The 20286-nt window shown below is 38.3% G+C and overlaps 1 protein-coding gene across 4 annotated transcripts in view; it reads left to right on the plus strand.

Annotated features, from left to right (window-relative positions):
• gabbr2 (gamma-aminobutyric acid (GABA) B receptor, 2) overlaps positions 1-17727 on the plus strand; it is a 241497-nt gene extending 223770 nt beyond the window's left edge. For all 4 annotated transcript variants that reach the window (XM_088090502.1, XM_088090503.1, XM_088090504.1 and 1 more), the window contains 5 exons: positions 174-398; positions 633-815; positions 1578-1707; positions 11741-11858; positions 13930-17727. In XM_088090502.1, the coding sequence (XP_087946628.1) occupies positions 174-398; positions 633-815; positions 1578-1707; positions 11741-11858; positions 13930-14095 (822 nt within the window). In that variant the 3' untranslated portion in view covers positions 14096-17727. The remainder of the gene's footprint in view (positions 1-173; positions 399-632; positions 816-1577; positions 1708-11740; positions 11859-13929) is intronic.
• The last annotated feature ends 2559 nt before the right edge of the window (positions 17728-20286 follow it).

The following is a 20286-nucleotide window of genomic DNA, read 5'->3' on the forward strand; positions in this document are numbered from 1 at the left end:
CTCCCCCCTCATAAATAATGAACAGTCCTTAACTGTGTGTGCACTGCATAAAAGAAACAAGTCCACACTTTCTATAACCAAATCAAAGACTGCCTTCAGTTGTTTTCAAATGTCTGTGCAACCTTCTCTCACACTTCTTATAAGACAACTTTCTGTCTCTATTCACCTGACAGTTGTTTGGCTGTTTCCTGGCATGGGAGACCAGGAACGTGAGCATCCCTGCCCTCAATGACAGCAAATACATTGGGATGAGTGTTTACAACGTGGGCATCATGTGCATCATCGGTGCTGCTGTGTCTTTTCTGACAAGAGACCAGCCTAATGTCCAGTTCTGCATCGTGGCACTGGTGATCATCTTTTGCAGCACCATCACGCTCTGTCTGGTGTTCGTTCCCAAGGTCAGTTTTTTTGTGTGTGTGTGAATGAGGAGAGTGTGTATATGAGCACAGGTGGATAACTCTGCATTGCCAAAAACTAGAGTGCTTAATTATCACCACATTCACACGCCACACTTCACTGAGTCTTGAAAGCTAAAAATGCAGCATCAACAGTTATGTGTAGATTGTTTTTTTTGCCCATGTAATTTTATCCCAGAGTGTAGCTGGGACTAATACCCATAACCCCTCTAACAGTTTATCACCATGAGAACCAACCCAGATGCAGCCACCCAGAACCGGAGGTTGAAGTTCACCCAGAACCAGAAGAAGGAGGACTCCAAGACCTCCACCTCAGTTACCAGTGTCAACCAGGCTAACACCTCCCGACTGGATGGGCTTCAAACTGATAACCACCGCCTCCGCATGAGGATAACAGAGGTCTGAGCCCCTGACTGCATGATGTACTTCTTTATAGCCATTGATCATCATTTTACAAGACAGGAGGACAACGCAGTGGGTGGAAGGGTTTTCAGTGCGCTTTTAAATGTAATTAAAGACAGCGTAATTGAGCAAAAGTTCCTCAAAAGAAGAAAATCATTTTTGATTTGAAAGCAAATAATTTAACTTTAAAATGTTAAAAGACTAGCTCCTTTGTAGCCAGTTAATTTTCCAATGTAATTTCATTAATTCCTAATAAAATGATTGTTTGCTGTTAAAAGCAACTCTGATCACTTTAAGAGATTGTGTTGTCACTTAGCAGGCCATACTGTACTTTTATTCATTTGTTAAAAATGCTCACTGACATCTAGTGACATTTGAAGAAATCCCCTGGCGATCACCCTGGCTCTCTATCAGATCTCTCGGAGGAGAATTACTGCTGTTGTCATTGTTTTTGTTCAGGATTGTTACAAATGAGGAGCTACTCAGACATTTTTGGAGGACAAGTAAAGTTATTATGTATTTGGCAGACAGCTGTCTTCTCATAGTTGCTGCAGTTTGTTGTTCATAGATCAGACAGATTATGTTGTCTACGTGGGTGAGGCTGTCCTTGAATGATTTTTGCAAACTTGATGTAATAAAAGACTGTTCCATTTTTCCTTCATAACTTACTTTGTCTCCTTTATCATTTTTTAACCCATTTTTTTTTAAAAAAACAAAGCAACATAAAGTGATCATTCCACTGTTTTTCTGTTTGAAAAGCTGGATAAGGAGCTTGAGGAGGTGACCATGCAGCTGCAGGATACCCCAGAGAAAACGCCCTACATCAAACAGAACCATTACCCAGATGCCAACAACATACTCAGCATACGCAACTTCACAGACGGCAAAGGTAAGAAACTGGCTGTGTTTTGTCATATTATCTGTGTGACCCCACTCAGTTCAGACATTCAGTTACCTGGAAAATGTTCCACCTCATAGCAAAATGACCCGCACACAACAATTATTCTTAATATCCTTCGACATTTCAAACATTCAAACATTTTGACATATATCTTATTTGTTGTAGTTAAATAATACATTAAAGTTAAGTCAATGAAAACATTAGGTTTTCATCCTATTTAGTTGTTATTATTTGATTCGAACTAATTCTAGTTTGTCAACAAGTTCCACACAAATAAATTTGGTTCACATAACATATTTTTATTATATCCTTTATTTTGGAACACAGAAATTAACAATTTGGTGCACTTGGTCCAACAAACAGTTTAGCAAGATTTTTGGCAGTGTAAGGTATATTATTAACGCCGCAACTACAGGTCAACTAAGCGATTAGTTGATTGACATAAAATTGACAAACATTTTGATGGCTCAATCACTGAGTATTTGTCAATTTAAAACAAACCAATTTTTTTTAAAAAACTGAAATTCTAAATATTAATATTTTTTTATTTATTAAGTCCTCTACAGAAGTAAACTGAATAGCCTTAGGATGTGGATTTTGTCAGAAAATTTCAGGAAATGGTCAGAAATGTCAGTTTCCCAAAGCCAAATCAACTAATTGAATAATAGATAAAATACTTGACAGATTAGCAGATACTGACAACAATTTTTAGTTGCAGTTCTACATAAAATACACTAACATGGTCTCACACTAATAGTTGTAAACTGCCTTGATGCAGCATAAAACATACAACATTGGACCATCATTGGTCTGTATTATGGTCCAACAATACATCAGGCTTGTAGTTTTCCATAGTTTTTAAAAACATTTCTAACAGTATAGTTTAAACATCTAACAACACACTTGCTGCTGTCAATATGTGTTTTAGCTAGCATGTGAATAACATGAAATGTCCACATTTTAACAACCACGCCGCCTAGTCTTGCAGCAGCACTCTGATAAAGTGGTGTTTGTTTTTAAGTTGTCAGTATAAGCAACATGGTCTGACAATCCAATCTCCTTGTAGTTGTTTTTGATTTGGTTCACCAAAATAATTGTGAAATCATTTTTATGATAATTGTATTCTGTTAGGGCCAAAAATGTAATTTTGCTGATCACGGGACATCAGATCAGTGGTTGGCTCATTCATACGGTTTGTTCTTGAGCATCTGTACCTTGTTAAAGACTTTGTTGAAATCCAGTTGAAGGAAGAGCTTCTGAAGTACTTCAAAGAAGGCTTTTCGTTCTTGAGGATAACTGAGGTTCAGTGCATATATTACATTAAGAGTGCGCATGCAGAAGCGATGTCTCCCAACTCACGCAGAACTTCAACACCCTCGATCACTATTCCAACGTCTGCTTGAGGAGTGGTGGCATCACCTCCCTCAACACTGATGGCGTAGATGCCAAGGATGAGCTGTACAAGCTCCCTCTGAGCAACTGCAAAATCAGCGTCCTTTACAAAAAAGAGAAAGAAAGGACAAACCATGAAACCAAACTATGCCAGTCTTTCACCTTCAAGACAGTCCTGTGTCTCTCCAGCAGGATAGGGAGAACAAAAACATACCTCTGAATTTCTGGGTTTTTTGACAGGCTGACATCTATCTGCTGGTTTGTGCTTTAGAGAATTAATGCTCAAGTTTCTAAGCTCTGTCCTGTAGTTTGCCATCTTGTACTTTAGGCTTATCTTCCATCCGTAAAAACCACTGGCAGATCCCTGTTCTCTTAAACATGGATGGTGCTTAATCAAGGCTTCAGCTACAGATTCTATTTTCAAGTTTAAAGGAAATGCCTTGAACTTTATGACTTGCTCAGCCAGACTTTCCAAAATGTCTGATTTAAGTTTGTGACTAGGGTTCAGAAGAACTCCATTTGATCTTAAGGCCTGGTTTGCACTTTGAAGTTGCATCTCCAAATCATATGGAGAGGTTGGTATTTGGAATTCTGTCGGCCGCTGTGGAGGAGTTTCAGGGGAGGAGAGCAGTATTGTGTCAGAGGATGATAAAGAGGTTCCTTCTGCACTTTGGTTCATTTGGTCTTCATTCAGGTCTGGAGTATTTGACAAGCAGATGATTTTTACTGTGCTTTTGTCTTCAATATCGCTAATTTTGTTAAGGTTAACAAACTCATTATCAAAGTCACTTTCCATGTAGTGAAGTCTAATGTCTCGCTCTATATCAAAGTGACGTTTGATCTCATTTGACAGCTCCTCCTGTCCTCCAGATTCTGGTGCAGCTTCAGTCTAAAAAAAAAAAAAAGTACAAATCCATTAAATATGTATAACAGCATTAAAGTTCTAATGTCAAAAGTTGGCTTTGATTGTATGATCAATAAAATGAAATAAAAAATAATTCACCTGGACAATGACACAAACAGAGGCCATATTCATAAAATTATCATATATGTAGGACCCATCGAAAATGGTGTTATTAGGTCCTATCTAAGAGTTTCACACACAAGCTCAGCAGTGGCGCCTACAGCACATCAGCGACGTAGGGAGCAGATAAAGATCACAAGTAGGGTGACAGAGTTCAGGTGAATCCAGCAGGAGGCAGTAATGCAACTTCAAGGATGCCAACTGCCATAAAACCCCACAGAAGGAGAAGAAGAAGTAGAAGAAGAAGTTGAAGTAGAAGAAGAAGTTGAAGTAGAAGAAGAAGTTGAAGTAGAGGAAGAAGAAGAAGAAGAAGAAGTAGAAGAAGAAGAAGAAGAAGAAGAAGAAGAAAGACTATCACAGCCAGGATCGGAAATTCAAAAATGTAACAGGAGCCATAAACTAAAGAAATTCAAATGCCTTTAAATCAGCAATATGTGGCTGTTTTACCTTAAAAGTTTAAAGTGCCTTTAATGATACACTGACTCGTGATAGGTTTCAGTGGTTTGTCTATCTCAGTCAATAGGGCCTCCTATTGCCTGTATATAGAATATGTAAATTTGGGGAGCTGGTCAAATTATAGAACAAGGATCTTCAAATAAATAAACTATTCAGAACAATAACAAGAGAATAATGTAATCTAAAAAAATAAAAAAATACTGATAACTACATCTATAGTAATTAAGCTGCAGGTTTTGATCATACCTGTTGAGTGCAGCACTTTGGCCAAAAAGGCGGGAGTACGAATAATCAATGCACCATCATTCAGGAGTTGAAATATTGCAGCATGATGATTACAAGGAGTAAAATTAGAAGAAAAATGTACAAGGATGTTGATAGATTATTTATTGGTGCACTTTATATAGGGTTCTTTAGAGCTACAATCGTTTCAAAAATTCTATAAGCCTGCTTTATATAATTCTTTATCATGACTTCCATGTATTCAACCAAATAAAATAATTAACAAAAGGTGTACTGATTGGGCTGGGAGCTATCCTCTTTGAAAGAGAAGATGAGTGACATGCAGTATTGCAAATGAGTATCTTTGCTAGTGTTTATCTGTGTTGATTGCAGGGAAAAAAAAAGCCTCAATTAGTTCATCGTCATAACAAGTGAGCTGAAAGTTAAGTGGTAACTTACCTCAAGCCTACAGCAACTAAGCAGCCATTTATTTGAGTATGTGTAACGTTAACTGAGTAACGTTATTGGACTGCTAACCTAATAACCACAATTTTTTTTTTTTTTTTAAACTCACTGTTTCTACTCGCATGCAAACACGTGTGCAGTTTAAAGCGTTAATCATCTTCTTTCAGGTTTTACGGCAGTTTGTGTAGCATTACTGTCACCCTGTGGCTGTAAGAAGAATCCCAATCCTCACTTAGCTTTAATGTTTCGTGATTAAATAACACATCGATATTATGTAAAGATAGCAACAGACATAATTACGTAGACTGTATTAAAAATATATATTTAAACTTAACAAACACATGAATTTTATGTAAAGTAAAAATTTAACAAATAACAGAAACCCGCCTAATTCACTTACAAAACGTTTTTCTTTGTGAAGAAAGAAGAATTACTAAAATCATTACTTGATTCTCAGAATTGTTGTCAGTTAATTTTCTGTTGATTAGATTATTCGGGGGAGTCCAAGCCTTTTGAAAATGGGGGCCAGATAAGATAACGTAAAAATACTTAGGCCAGTTGCTTCTCATATATGGGTTATTAAAAAAATCACATTCAATCCTACTAAAAGGTTTTTATTTTCAGTATCATAATATTAGTCCTTAAATCTATAGTTAAATAGGCTGTCAGCAACACACACAAAACATCTCAGGGTGAGAAAGAAAGGTTATTTTTTGATGTGTGTTTGTAAACTTTTGTCTGTAAGGGCCTACGCCAAAATCATTAGACAAATTCAAGGATCGGCAACAGACTCTGTTGTTTATGAAAAAAGTATGATCCAGCTCAGCTCAGTATAATACATTTCAGACTTGTCTCCCTTTAAATCAATGTAGTTCAGTCTGATGCAATTTGATAAAGTAATTGCTGTTCACTCATGCATATTCTTCTCTTTCACTTCAGAGAGAATAATGTACATTCAAATGGTTTATATCACTGTTTCATGACCATCATAACATCCAGAATAATTTGTTAGTAAATAATTGAAACCTAGTCTTTATATATGATCTAATAATAATCATTTTTTGCTATATGAATGTTACATTTGCATATTCAGAAACGTTAGTAAAGGATTTTGATGCTGCTTTCAGAGCAGCAGCTTGAAAATATATCTTGACGCTTTTTTTTTCCATTGCTAGAGCTCCTGACAGCTGCAGGTGAAGAAGGGACACATGAGTACTGTGTCTGACAGCAAGTCTGTGACGTCTCTCAGGATGAGTCATGAGATTAACTACAGTACCTGCACTGCTGCTTAGCAAGTTTTACACATACTGTAGTCACACTTTTATCAACTCTCCCACCTTTATTATTAAGCCTGAAATTGGGTCCATACTTGATTTTGCACCTACTTATTTGGTATGTGGGGTGTTGTTTGCTGGGTGTTGAAGAATGTACTTGAGAAAACAGTGGCGATTACAAAGGGGAGGGGTAGTCAAGGTGAACTATCATGGTGTGAGACAAGCATATGGAAACACAAGGAAATCAGGAGCTAAAATATAAAGATACATGTCACATTCATCTTTTCCAGTAGAGAAAGCCTGTGTCGTTTACCCTCCCATCTTCTGCCCGATACAGGCTGTTTGAACTGACGCAGCTGTATCTTAGACATTATGAAGCCGGGGTCCTCAAATTGAATCACTGAATCGTTACACCCCAGTAGCACCGCTTAGCATTAGGCACCATTTGAACAGATGCAGAGCGATGGTGATGTACAGCAGCCAGTTTCAGCACGTCTGATGCACATGCCAGCACAAAGCTGCTCTCAGGGGTGTCTAATGGATCTGTCTGAGTTTGGGAAGGTAAAAGAGTAAAACAGCTGCGCTCGTTCTGCGGATTGGGAGCAAAGCGTGTTGGAATTGTTTGAGAAGTTCCTCATCTGTGAAAGTTCATGGTTACGCAATGAACTGATGGCAGTTAGTCAGTGCGCTCACAAAGCAACGTGTCTAATGCTTCTTCTTTGTGTTTTAGTTTGTTCTCTGCCTCCCTCTGTTTCTCTTTTTTCTCTGCCTCATATCTTTTGTGTGTGTGCACACATGTAAATGCACAACAGACACACACCCTCCTGTTTTAGCCTTGTTAGGTCTAAGGAAATAAATATATGTCTGTGTTTATGCACAATTGGTTGATGGAGCAGCTCATTGTCGTCTTTTTATGGAGCAGCTAGAAATCAGTGCCAAGATTATTTTGATTAGTAGATAATTAGTAAATGAGCTACCATCTGTGAGATTTCTGGTCGTCTTATATTTATCCTTTTAGTCGGTTGTGATATTTTTCAGTGATTTGAAAGATTTTACAAGACATCATAAGTAACTGCATTGGCTCTTTGCACTGTATCCTGTGCCTGTGAAAAGATCTAAAATGATATCTCAATTCATAAAAAATCACGAAAGAATAAAGAAAAAAGTGTAATTTTATCTGAAATTAATAAGATAGCATAATTTAAGCAAAAACATTCTTATATTTTCCATTTGTTGAAAGTAATCGCTTTAAAGTACAAATGGGCAAATTAAAAAAGACTCAGCCCAAGAATAAGAAAGAAATTAGCAAAAAAAAATTACAAGAAAATTACCCTAAAATAAGCACAGAAAAGAAAAGAAAAAAATGAAAACAAGAAAATTACCCGAAAAAAAATTGCTGAAATTTTTTTTTTGTACACATTTTTTTCTGTTACATGATTTTAAATGTATCATTATAAATTTGGAACATAGTTTTCTGGACATTTATCTCCTTTTCCCTCTCTCTTTTTTTTTTTCTTTTTTTTTTCTAAACTAATTTTCAGGTCAGAAGTAACCCTTTACCAAGGGTTGCAGTTAGTGGGACATTTCTTGCCAAGCTGCTGATTGCCTTTTCCCCCACGTTTTTAAAAGAAATAAAACCAATTTTCTCAGAATTCAATAGGTTAAATAGCTTTAGAAAGACATCTAGAGGCAAATTAAATTCTAACTAATTTCGATCCATGTTTCAAAGGGTTATAAACAAGACAAAATTCAGAGTTTTTGTACTTTATCTAGACAACATAGTGATGTCTGTAATTTATGTTTACAAAGACTGATTACTTTATGAGTGAGAAATGGATGTTTAAATATGCTCTTATTTTCATTTACTGCTATTGTGAACATAAGGATAGAAGTGTTTTGTTTGTTTTTTTAAATTCAGCTTTAAGATATTCTTTTTTTCATGAACATTGGAGATTTATTTTGCAAGAATTAGCTGTTTACACTACTGTTTACACCACAACATTTTGATGCACTATGAGCTCAATGTTTGGTATTTCAAAAATTAATAATACAATTTGAAGATGTTGTGTAGCAAATTTGGTGTGGGGAAGAGGTTTGATTAGTTTTACAGTTTTTGCAAAATCAGAGTGCCAGACTACCTGCTAAGTCAAAGCACCTAAACATTTCTCCTTAATAAGGGCTACATTTTGTTGAAAGTTGCAATGTCATAGCATTACAGTTGATTTGCTATGAATTTTCAAAGTTTTAAACTTTAGATTGTTGTTGTAGCACCACCATAAGGACTAGTAGCCCCAAATTTTAATTGAGGATGTTTGGCATAGGAATGGACATATATACAAAGTTTAGTTTATTTACTTACATGGGAATGCAGAATTCACGGTAGGAAAAGGAATAAGAACATTTGGCAAAACAAGAGGAAAATGAAAAAAAAAAAAAAAAAAAGCACACTTCCAAAAAAAAAAATTGTGCTAATGCTGGTCTAGAAATGTTCCTTTTAATGAGTGAATATTGTTAAATAATCCAGTCTCCACTTGGGGCATTGCGTTCAGATGCAACGAAGCAGCAGAAATGGGCCATCTAATTCATCACATAGTTGTATTCCTGCTCCTGTTATCAAGTAATGTTTTAAAATGACAGACAAAAGTAAAACTTAGTAGAGCGTTACTAGCTCTCTCAAAACGAGAATCTCATATGACCCAGCAAATGCTTTTTTTATTCACAAAGAAGTTTATGAGTGTCTAGGTTGTTGAAGTGTTCATGATAACGATCTTGTGAAAAAGAAAGGAGAAAGAGACGAAGTGAAACAGCACATTAGGTGCTGCTCACAAATGTCAATCTGACACACATTATGGAAATAAACTCGGTCTCTTTTAACGATCACCAGCATATAAACTTTTCCCCAGCCTTAATCTGCTTGTGCTTGACAGTCATCATCATCATCACCATCACCATCACCATCATCGCTGGCTCCTAACTGCAGTCATCAGTATTCATAAGAGAGCTGGTCTAAATGTATTGGGGGCTGTGAATGAGTGGCGGTTATAGGAGGAGAATGCCATGTCAACAGTGATTATGCAACACTCCATCTCTCTCTCTCTCTCTGGCTAGAAAAATATAGAGTAGACCTATATATCTGCATTTTATTCATTTCTGTAAAGAAAACCAAATGAAAAATTTTAGTTTTAATGTTTGAATTATTATTTAAACTTTTCAAGAAAATCTCACAGGATAAGTGTGTGGTGAAGACATGAACACAGTTCAGTTTTAGGAAAATTGTCACAGTATAAACAACACACTACTCTATTATAACAATAAATAAATAAATAAATAATAATGTCAGAATTCTTTAGGTAAACAAATTCAAAAATGAAAAACTGTTAACAAATTGATACTGTGTGAGAATCGATACAGTATCACACATATAATATTGTGATACCTAAGGAATATTTTCTTATACCCCTATTTTACAGTATAATACTTGGGCAGACCCTGGACTCTGATGGCATTGAAATAAAAACAACAACAACAAAAAACAAACTTGACAACCTAATACTTTCTTTGTGGCATGAACACATATTCTGATTCCATAATGAAGAGTATAAATATCTGTGTCCGTGCTTTTAACACAGCCCTGAGAGCTACAGTACAAGGTTAGGCTTTTTTCCAGAGATGAGGAGACTAGACTGCTCGAAAATAGTGCAGCAAGCTCAGATGTCCAATCAGGGCATGGAGTGCTATGATCAGTGAATCAGGTCAGCAAGTGCTGGGGAATCTGGGACAACTGGAGACAAAACTCTGTAGTCGGGTAGGGGGGTTCTTATTGTACTTCAACCTCATCGTCTGCCCATGCAATATCCGGAGAATGCAAAAAAAGAAAACATGTTGGAAAGCTTTTTCTTCTGTCCCCCTCACCTTCCTTGCTGGATTCTTTGTCTGATTTCTGTCTTACTTTGATGTCATGGTTCCCTTTGTACCTGCTTTCTTAATTTGTCCCACACAGGTGCCAGTTATATTTTTACTTGTGCTTTAAATATCAACCTGAATATATGGTGTGATTAGATTATGCAATCAGTTGACAGACATTGGTTGACATATTATCAGACCATTATTACAACTAAGACAAAGGTTTTCCATAGTCTGAAGCAGTCTACTGCAGCTGACTGCACTTTCAGAGTGAAAGTGCAGTCAGTAAAGAGTAATATTACCTTTGTGTTGTGAATATACTGTATGCAGTGAAAATGCACATCTGTATTGATAATAAACCTCCCCAAACAAGGAAGTGCATTCATTTGGTAGATTCATATCAAAAATTGACAGGTTTATGTTGCTGTTTACATGGTGACAGGATCATACTAAAGATATAAAAAACAAGAAGCAGCTTCCATGCTCGTGACTACCCCACCTCCTTAAAAGATAAAGAAACAAATATGGATCCAGACTCAAGTATTATGTCCAAAGGCTGGTCTAAGCATACCCTTAAAGGAATATTATGAAGGACGTCAGTTACAGTTTGTAAATACACCATTCAAACTCTGCAGGCCACTGGACTATTGTAGGAGCGTTACATTTGTTATGATGGGAAAGCTGGTACTATAGCAAGCTAACCAAGCTAATCACCAGCACTTACCTGTCCAACAGAAAACAGGCTAACTACATGGTGCTCGTCATCCCTATCCTCTCCATCAGTGCTCTTCAGCAAAAGTGAAATTTGACGAAAACCCCAGATTTACTCTTGTTGTGGAACGAGCTTTGTCTGCCTGGTGTTAGATGTTGCTATATATGTGTGCATTTCTGACCATTGTCCTTGATTTGGGAAGCTTCTCTTGGATTCTTGTTGCTATTTCCTTATTGCTACATTTTTATACGGTCCCGAGCCCTTGAGGCTACACACCGACAAATGTCACAGCCACAGCAAAATAAGAAGAGATTTAAAAAATAAAGGTAGAGTGTCTGCAGATTAATACCCTGCCACACATTTCTAGTTGGTCATAAGTAACAATCAAGAGCGATTATTTTTGTATGAGGCTATTCATTGTTTTTTTTTTTAATTTTTTCTGAAAATCCTGCTTAGTACACCTTTGATGTCATGTCTCAGGTGCCAGGCACATGTTGCTTACAATAGCTGATCAGTTAAGTATGACACAGTCTATCATATTGTTTATGACTCCTGCACATGTTTTCAATGCAGACGGAGAGAAGTCGATACTGAAGAATCACCTGGAGCAGAAGCCTCAGGCGCAGTGGGGCTCCATGGATCCTTCCAGAATAAACAGAGGTCCCCTGGAGGATATCAACTCGCCCGAACAGTAAGCTCTCCCATTTCTTCAGCACCTCTACCCCCGTGTCCGTCTCCCCTCCCCTCTATCTTGTCAGCTTTCTCATCAGACTACACGTCACACTTATCGCAACCACCAGCAGCTCTCAGACGGTTGCTCTGGCAACAGAGCCCTATGAAAGCATGGACCGGTCCTGTACTTTTCTTCCCACGCACATCAACATACATATAACCACACAGAGCGTATGTGTGTTCTACCATCATGGACTCACTGCTGCATACATACTCACAGTCAAACACATATAAACATGAACTCAGTATGCATATGTAGGCATGCAGCTGATTGATTTGTTGTCCCAACTTGTGAAAGAAAATGGTTTAGACGCTCATACGACAAATGCTGATCTACATTCACTTACTATTCATAAGGAAGCAAAGCTGAAGGATGTTGACTCCATCAATGGGGGGACACTTCATGCATCATTGAGAGCTCTCCCTCCCACGCTTGTTTAACGAGAAAAAGAAGAAGAATGCACAACGGAGAGGGACAGATGGATGTAGAAGGGAGGGACAGCAGACAGTAGGGTGGGGGAGTTAAAATATTGAAGAGAGGGCAGTTACAGGGAGAAGATGGATTAAGAGAGAAGGATGTTTAGATAGGAAAGAAAGATGGAGATAAGGAGGAGGAGAGAAAGAAAGAGGTAGAGACTCACAGAGGCTTATGTAACCAGTGATTTACAGCTCGCATTGGAAGCAGCTCTGAAAATAGACAGGGAGGAGAACAGAAGTAAAGGAACACTCGGAGCTATTCCCATGCCGCATAAATGTTTGATCACATGGAGGGAAGAGAGATGAAGAGGCAGCAAGGGAGAAAAAGAAGAGAAAGAAGAGACGAAATATAAAGAAGTGAGAAACGAGGTGTGATGAGAGTAAAGGTGGAAGAGGACAACTTGTGACACTTTGAGACATGCACACCAGGTGGATGTTATTAAATGTCTGTATCATATATGATACATCAAAAAAATTTAAACATCTTCTTCATGAGCTTGACGCTTGTGTTTCCATCACAAATAGAACAGGTCAGGATAACTGACTAGGTCTGAGGTGCATTAATATTTCAAAGTTCACCTAATTAAGACATTTTTCTAGGTCTATCACTGAATGAGCTTGGATTTCATCCTACCCTCTTAATTTTTTACATAACTGACATTTGGTTATGTAATTTTCTTGCAAACGGCTGGCAGTGGCGCTAGCACTGGTGAGGTAGGGTGCGAACTGTCACAGCAGGCGGAAGCATGAAATGTTCTTTTTGTCAGATGATCCCAGAAGCTGGGAGGCACGGTGGATTAGCGGTTTAGTAAGGAGAAGTGAAGAAGGGAATGAGGGTGCTAAAGAATACAGGAAAAACAATTAGAAGAATTGCTGAGGGCTTGTAGCAAATATACTGTATATTGCCAGTCTGTTGTGATCTATCTTTTCTGTTACAGAGCTTCTTTATCATTGTAGCTGGGTATGATTATATCAATACTCCATTCAAACTGTCAAACAAAAACTGCAAAAATCTCAAGCGGAAACTGAACAGGATCACTGCATGTACCACTTCTGGGCTGTGATAGAATCCTACCAAACCACTATCCTGTTTTTCTTCACTTGTGTTTTAATTAGTACTTTGTAATAAATACAATAAACTGAAGGTGAGTATTGAGTATTTATAAGCAATAAGCATATGGGCACAGAAACCAAAGGGCTTGAGACTAATGCCTTCCTGTTGTCCAAGGGGCAAAAGAAAACATATTTGATGACAGCGATCTTCCCCAGGACACCTATATGCTACACTGGTGTTGAGATCAGCAGGAGAAAAGCTAGTTAATGGGAGCTGTTTACAGCCGCTGGTCAGAACTAACTGCTTACAGAGGTTATATAGAGTGCCCCAGAGATGGCATTTCTCTGTAGGCTGACCAGGAAGGTAGCTTTGCCTTGGGTCCCTCATCAAAAAGCCCATGGGATTTTTCCATTGGATTTTTGATCATTGCAGAAAATAAGCTCTGTGGTAAACAAACATTTATGATACTTAGACTTAGACTTTCTTTCTCTATCTGCAGCATACAACGTCGACTGTCCTTGCAGCTGCCCATCCTGCACCATGCCTACTTACCTTCCATAGGAGGGGTTGATGCCAGCTGCACCAGCCCTAATGGCAGCCCTGGTTCCAGCCCACGGCACAGACACATGCCCCCCTCCTACCGGGTAATGGTCTCTGGCCTGTGAGCTTCATTCACTCCCCCACCTGGCTCTTTGCAGAGGAGACATATATGGTTATTTTTTTCTACAACAAATAGACTGATATCATCAGCGTATGTGCGTATTTTGTCTCGGAACAAGGAGGACAGGGGGAGAAGAGAGGGAGGGGGGTCCAAGTTTCACTCTTTGTACCTCTTCACCCCGGCCTCTCTTGAGAACTGAAATCCTCAGTCAGGAAGGGGTGGGAGGAGACAGAGTGGGCACTGGATGACCCTTACAAACTCCCACAATTCACAGCAATGTCCCCTTGTTCATCTGCTCCCCTTGCCTAGGCATATACACATATGCATAGTCAGACAAACACACACAAATACACACACATGCACAGACACATTGGCACCCCAATAGCAGAACAGTGGTGGACCAGCCCTGACCTGACGTGTAGCCTTATCTGCTTCAGAGGGGATTGTCTGTTTCTGTTCCTTATCTGTTGTATGTATGTGCTCGCAGCTACGTGTGAGCTTGCCATCTAACTTGAGTATTCCACTGCTTCTGTGACTGGATACCGGTGTCGAGATGCAGAATTTACAAAACCCAACAAGGAAATCATCCAGTTTATTCCCCATCCCCTGCTCATTCTTGTGGAGACATGTAAATATCTTCATTTCTAATTTTGACGTACTGTAAGCTTTGTATATGCTGTGAATGGACATTAAAAGAGGTTCTATGTGTAGAGCTTGTAACAGGCAGATAATCAGGACATGGCACCCTACAAAGAATTAGACATATGAAAGAGATCTGAATTGATTTGTGCAACTGATGATAAATTAGCTTATGGGCAGCAAAGTAGGATACATCAAAGCTTGTGAGTCACAGAACATGAAAAGGCACCAGGGGGCCAGTTCCTGTAACTTGGAGTAACACATGGCTCTTTTTTTTCCACTTTGCTAAATTTGCACCACTGGTGTCATCGGAGATTTCACATCAGACTTTGCATAGGCTTTTCATATTTTACAACTTGCTTAATATGTCCTCAGAAAGCATGTTCTACAGAATATCAATGCTATGCCTTTTAACAGGTCTCCAAGGCTGCATATGTTAGAAAATAGAGCTAAAAGGCACCACAAGAGTGTTCCACAGTTGTTATATATGTGTGTGTTATATGCCAAGAAATGCACACATTCAGATGTACACTTCAAACGCAAGAGAGCACCTTATGAATTCAGGTGCTTTTTCAGACGAGGCATTAGTGATGGGCCTGGTCATATTGATCCCCACAGAGTGGTCTACGTAGACTGTTAAGATGTTCATCTGACCGAGCCCTCACAGCTAACCAGCACAGACACAGGGCGATGGGGTTCATGTCAATGGCAAAAGGACACAATGACTTCTTTGGAAGAAAGAACACACAAGAAGTGATGGTGGAAAGGATGTAGGTCTACCAGTTCCACAACTAGTTTGGATCAAATGGTTGACCTGAATTTCCATGTGCGGTAGTAACAAGAACGAAGACAGGGGAGCCTCGCATAATAAAGCCCCAACCGGCTGTAGCTTTCAGTTCCAAGACGATGATGACACCACTGCTGGTCACAGTGAAAGAGCATAAAGCACAGACACAGGGCTTTCTGTCATATTGAGTGTCAAGAAAAATCACTTCACACTTAGCAACAGTGAACATACCTCAGTTGCTATGGAAATGTAATTCAGTGCCGTTGAACTGGGGCCCAAGAAGGCTGCACAGCAAAATGGTCATCGACACAGTGTCGTCCTTTTTTTTTGTAAAATTGTCCTCATGCAGGAGAAAAGCAAACAGGGACTCCAAACAAAAGAGGACATTTTCTGGAGTGTGAGAAAGTTTGTTATTAGCATATGTTTCACCATTGGTGTCTTGGTTTTTAGTTTTTAAGGCGTTTCTTGAACGCTGTGCCTGTTGTCTTATATTGTAGCCTGCAGGACCAACAGTACACAAATAAGGTGAAATTGGCGCTAATCCAACAACATTGGCCGCACATCTGTAAATGGTATGTGTCATAGATTTATTTCAATTCAATGCCTCAATGCATGGGACAGTGTGGGAGAAATTGATAAAAGCTCCACTTTGGCTGGAGCGAATTCTCTGCAAGCTGATGTCTGATCATAAACAATGTCTTCAGTCGAAAGGCCAGTCCAAGATACAGACTTGGAGTGGGAGAAAAGCTGGCAGAGATCCACCTGCAATCGGACATATCAGGGTGACTTCCCGTGAGAGCTCCTCCCCTTCCAGCCCCTGCTGAGCACAGGAGCAGGGAAACCCTGAGCACAGACCTCCAAGGAGTCACGGCTTCTCCCGCACCTTTGCCAACCAGAGAATCACGGTCACTTGACAAGTGAGTGAGAGACATTGTCAAAAGGTTGGTTCTTCCTTCAGGAGAAGTGAAACCAACTGCACATTTTATATATTACATTATATGTGATTGTGTACAATTTGCTGATACCCCAATGATGGTGTCCATGTATGGAATATTTGGTATTTGGCTTTCTCAAGACGGCATGAAATGAAATGTATAATTCACAGAGTTACCTCTGTTTTTGCAACTGTCGTGACAAATCCACTCTTGTCGTTTCATCCTCTCACCTACAATTTGGTTGTATGTTTCCTTACGAGACATTCAGTTCTTTTAACCTGTTGATCAGCTCACACATGTCAAATGCCAAGATTCTCAGTGGACAAACTCAACATCATCATATCTACTATGCTACTGGTTTAGCAGTTATTCACTGAGGGCAATAAAGTGAAATTAGTAGCAAATGATCAATCCTAATAACCCACTCCTGGCATTTTACCAAAATTACAAACTGACTTTTTTTAAATCCATCTAAAATGCCAAATGCAGATCATCAGGTATAGTTCTGTTTTTATTAATGTGCCCTAAATTTTGTTTTTCTTTTATCAATTTTTTTTTTCGACATGGATGAAAAATTGTTCAAATGCAATTGTGGTAGGTCAAGGGCTCATAATTTCCTGTAATAAATAACGTCATGCCGATGGTTTGTATTTGCCACAGGTCTTTTTACCTTTTTAGTTTGCAGATCGAAGTGACATATACGTATATAATTATATCTTTGTATGTGTCATCATCAGGGTTTCTGGAGAACACGAAACATACATGTCCAAAAATATAACAATATGACGTATATATTTAGTGGAAAACACACAGGTCCATTCTGTTACTGTTTTGTCAGTTTGATATGTGGTATCACATGGAGTTAAGTTCTATTAAGAGTTTAAAATGGAAAACAAAACCTATGTTAAATGCAACATGTTCAAGAGGGGCAATAACTTGTTTTCTTATTACAGAAAGAATAGAGAAATATATATATGTATATGTAAAAGATCTTTACGTACATTCTCATTTTTACATAGGAAATATTTCACGAATACGCCACAAGGATACTTGGAAGTCATTTTTTTAATTTACAGTATCTGTAACTATGTTATGTACAGATGAGGTATAGATATGAAAAAGTTGTATAAAATAAGTATCACACTTGGAACACCTGAACCTTTTTTGGAGCCATTAGTTGTTATTGGGGGGATTTTAATAACATTCTTCTTTTATTGTCTGAATGTTATGGACAGCCTTTACTTTTCACATCATCGTTAAATAAAGTGAGACTGAAAATAATCTTGGATGTATTACAATCGTTCCTGTGGTTCTCCATGTATGTTTGCATTCACAATGTTGATTTAAAGGTATAGAGTGTAGGATTTAGTGACATCTAGAGGTTTGGTTACAAAACAGAAACTTTTCCTGCGTGCCATGTGTGTAGAACAATGGAGGCCAACAGAAAAACCTAAATTGCCCCATCTAGAGTGTTTTTTCGTTTTCATTTTGGGCTACTGTAGAAAAATATGGCAAACTCCATGGAAAATGATCTGTTTGTAGAAGTGAAAGGCTTGTTCTAAGGTAAAGAAACACATAGGCTTTAATTTTCAGGTGATTACAAACTGATGAAAACATGGTCAGAATATGTATTTTGGCTACCATTTAAGCCAGTGATGTCCCTAAATCCTACATACTGGACTTTTGAGAGAAATCAGTCAACGGAGAAATCAGTCCACAGTCTGTGTTTTTAAAGCTGTTTAAGATAGAATCAGAAAAATATCGCTCTTTAGTAGCACCTACTGGCACCCTGAAAGAACTACCCAAAAAACTTGCATTATCTCTCAACAGTCTCTTTGAAGTTTACCACCTCTTGACACACCAAGATAGTGAAGGTTAGCAGCCATCGTCAACACGGTGTGTCCCACACCATAGGCTCTTGTTGACCCTTGTTGGCTTTTTTTGCGCCAATTCAGCATGTTAAATCAAAACGGCCATGGAGCCTGTCACTTGCTGATTGCAGGCTCGAGGTTTCATGTCAATCCCTATCCCCTCCTCCTTCTCATCAGAAACTCAGCTCATAAACATGTAATCAGAACTTATTTATGAAATGTACAAATGTAGAATATCTGTGGTTTGTAAAAATGTACAATGGTAACAACTTTCACTCTTCATGTATTCTCACCTCCACCTTCACCAATGACATTTCAGAGTATTCTGTAAATCCAACCACTGCCAGACAAGGAAAAAAAAATCCCTTGAATCCCTTGAAGGAATCCTTTTACTACGAGTTAGAATTTGTGCTAGTTTGTTAATATGAATGTCAATTTTCTGTTCTGGAGACATGCACAGTTTAAGAAAAACCTTTCCTGTTTGCTCCCTAAATATAGCAAGAATTGCTGTCATCACATAGCTTGCCAGGTCCCTAATGTAAGACCAAAGTATACAACACAGAGTCTTAAGTGGTATTACAAAGCTCTGTTTTTATTTTTTAGACTCAGAAATGCTGAAGCTGAGTCAAAAATCTTGTTCATCTCTCCAGAAAACTAAAGCAGAAAGCTAAAAATGGAGGGAGGAACACCCATATGATACTCTTGACTGGTCAACATTTAGGATGTTGGCACACTAAAAAGCACACATAGTGAGCACGCTGCCTAGTGCCCTTACCAGTGCAAAGGAAAAATATATTTGTAATGAAAAGCCTTGTATGTTGAGGTCGATGAATAATTCAACAGTAAGAAGGAACCCAGCTTCGAACAGGGTGGAGGGGATAAGTGTGTGTCTGAGTGTGTCACTGAAAGGATCACTGTGTGTTTGCATCTGCGTTTGTGCATCATTAATGAGTGTGCAAGTGCACATGTCCTGATGTCTAATTTTTCCTAACTTTCAAATATTTAGCATGTGGATGCTAGACTTTATTCTAAAATGTGAAGCAGTGTTCAGCAGCTGGCTAGGATTGTGGCCGAGCAAATCCTCCACTCTCATTATCTGGCTCTGTGAAACGGACACCGTACATCCTTGGATTTACTTGAAGTAGCCTGTTTGAGGATCTTCAAACGAATTAAAAAAAGAGCTAGCTAGAGCTAAAACAACAACTGTCCTGCTGGGTGATAAACAGCTGGCAGGGGAATATTTCAACACCTGAAAGTTTTTAGTAATGGTTTAAAGTTTTCTATAGAGCATCTGTATATGGTGTATTAGCCATAAATCCATTATTTAAACTTATAAACTCTTCAGAAAGGAGTTAGGAACTGGTACTTGCCAAGTTATAGAAGTCAGTCTCTTTGTTTTTTTCTCCATCATAATAAAGTAAAGATTAAAGAATTTTTGTTAATGGTGCTCAGAGAAATTAAATTTCAAATACTTAACAGCAACTCGTGTAAGAAACAGTGGCCCTATTTCTCCAGTCCGACTATTGACCCAGTGTGATCTGTTTTTATTGTAGATCTGCAAATGTAAAATAAATACATATATATCTAAATAACCAAATAATTAAATAAAAACATTATAATAGCATTATAATAATAATTACTATAAATACAATTTTCTATCTGGAGACCTGCAGTAATCTTAAAAACTTTGGCAAAATAATTGAAGGCTAATAATACTGTCCCTGCGAGGCTGTGGCGCACTCATTTCTTAAGGTAGCGCAAAGCTAGTGATATATTGTTAAACGAGAAAACCTGAGGCATCCATTTGTACAAACTATGTTGCCAAAGCTTTTTGGAAAGGGGGCTAGATAATCATTAAATCAGTATCATTTTCAGCTGGCCTTTATACTTTTCACTGGGTCTGTTTGGCCACCCGTGTGAAACATTTCTCGTGATGCTACTGCTGGGCAAATGAAACCACATC

The sequence above is a fragment of the Plectropomus leopardus genome, chromosome 17 (genome assembly GCF_026936395.1).
Source record: "Plectropomus leopardus strain MGB_pleo_1.0 chromosome 17, ASM2693639v1, whole genome shotgun sequence".
In the NCBI taxonomy this organism is placed as follows: domain Eukaryota; kingdom Metazoa; phylum Chordata; class Actinopteri; order Perciformes; family Serranidae; genus Plectropomus; species Plectropomus leopardus.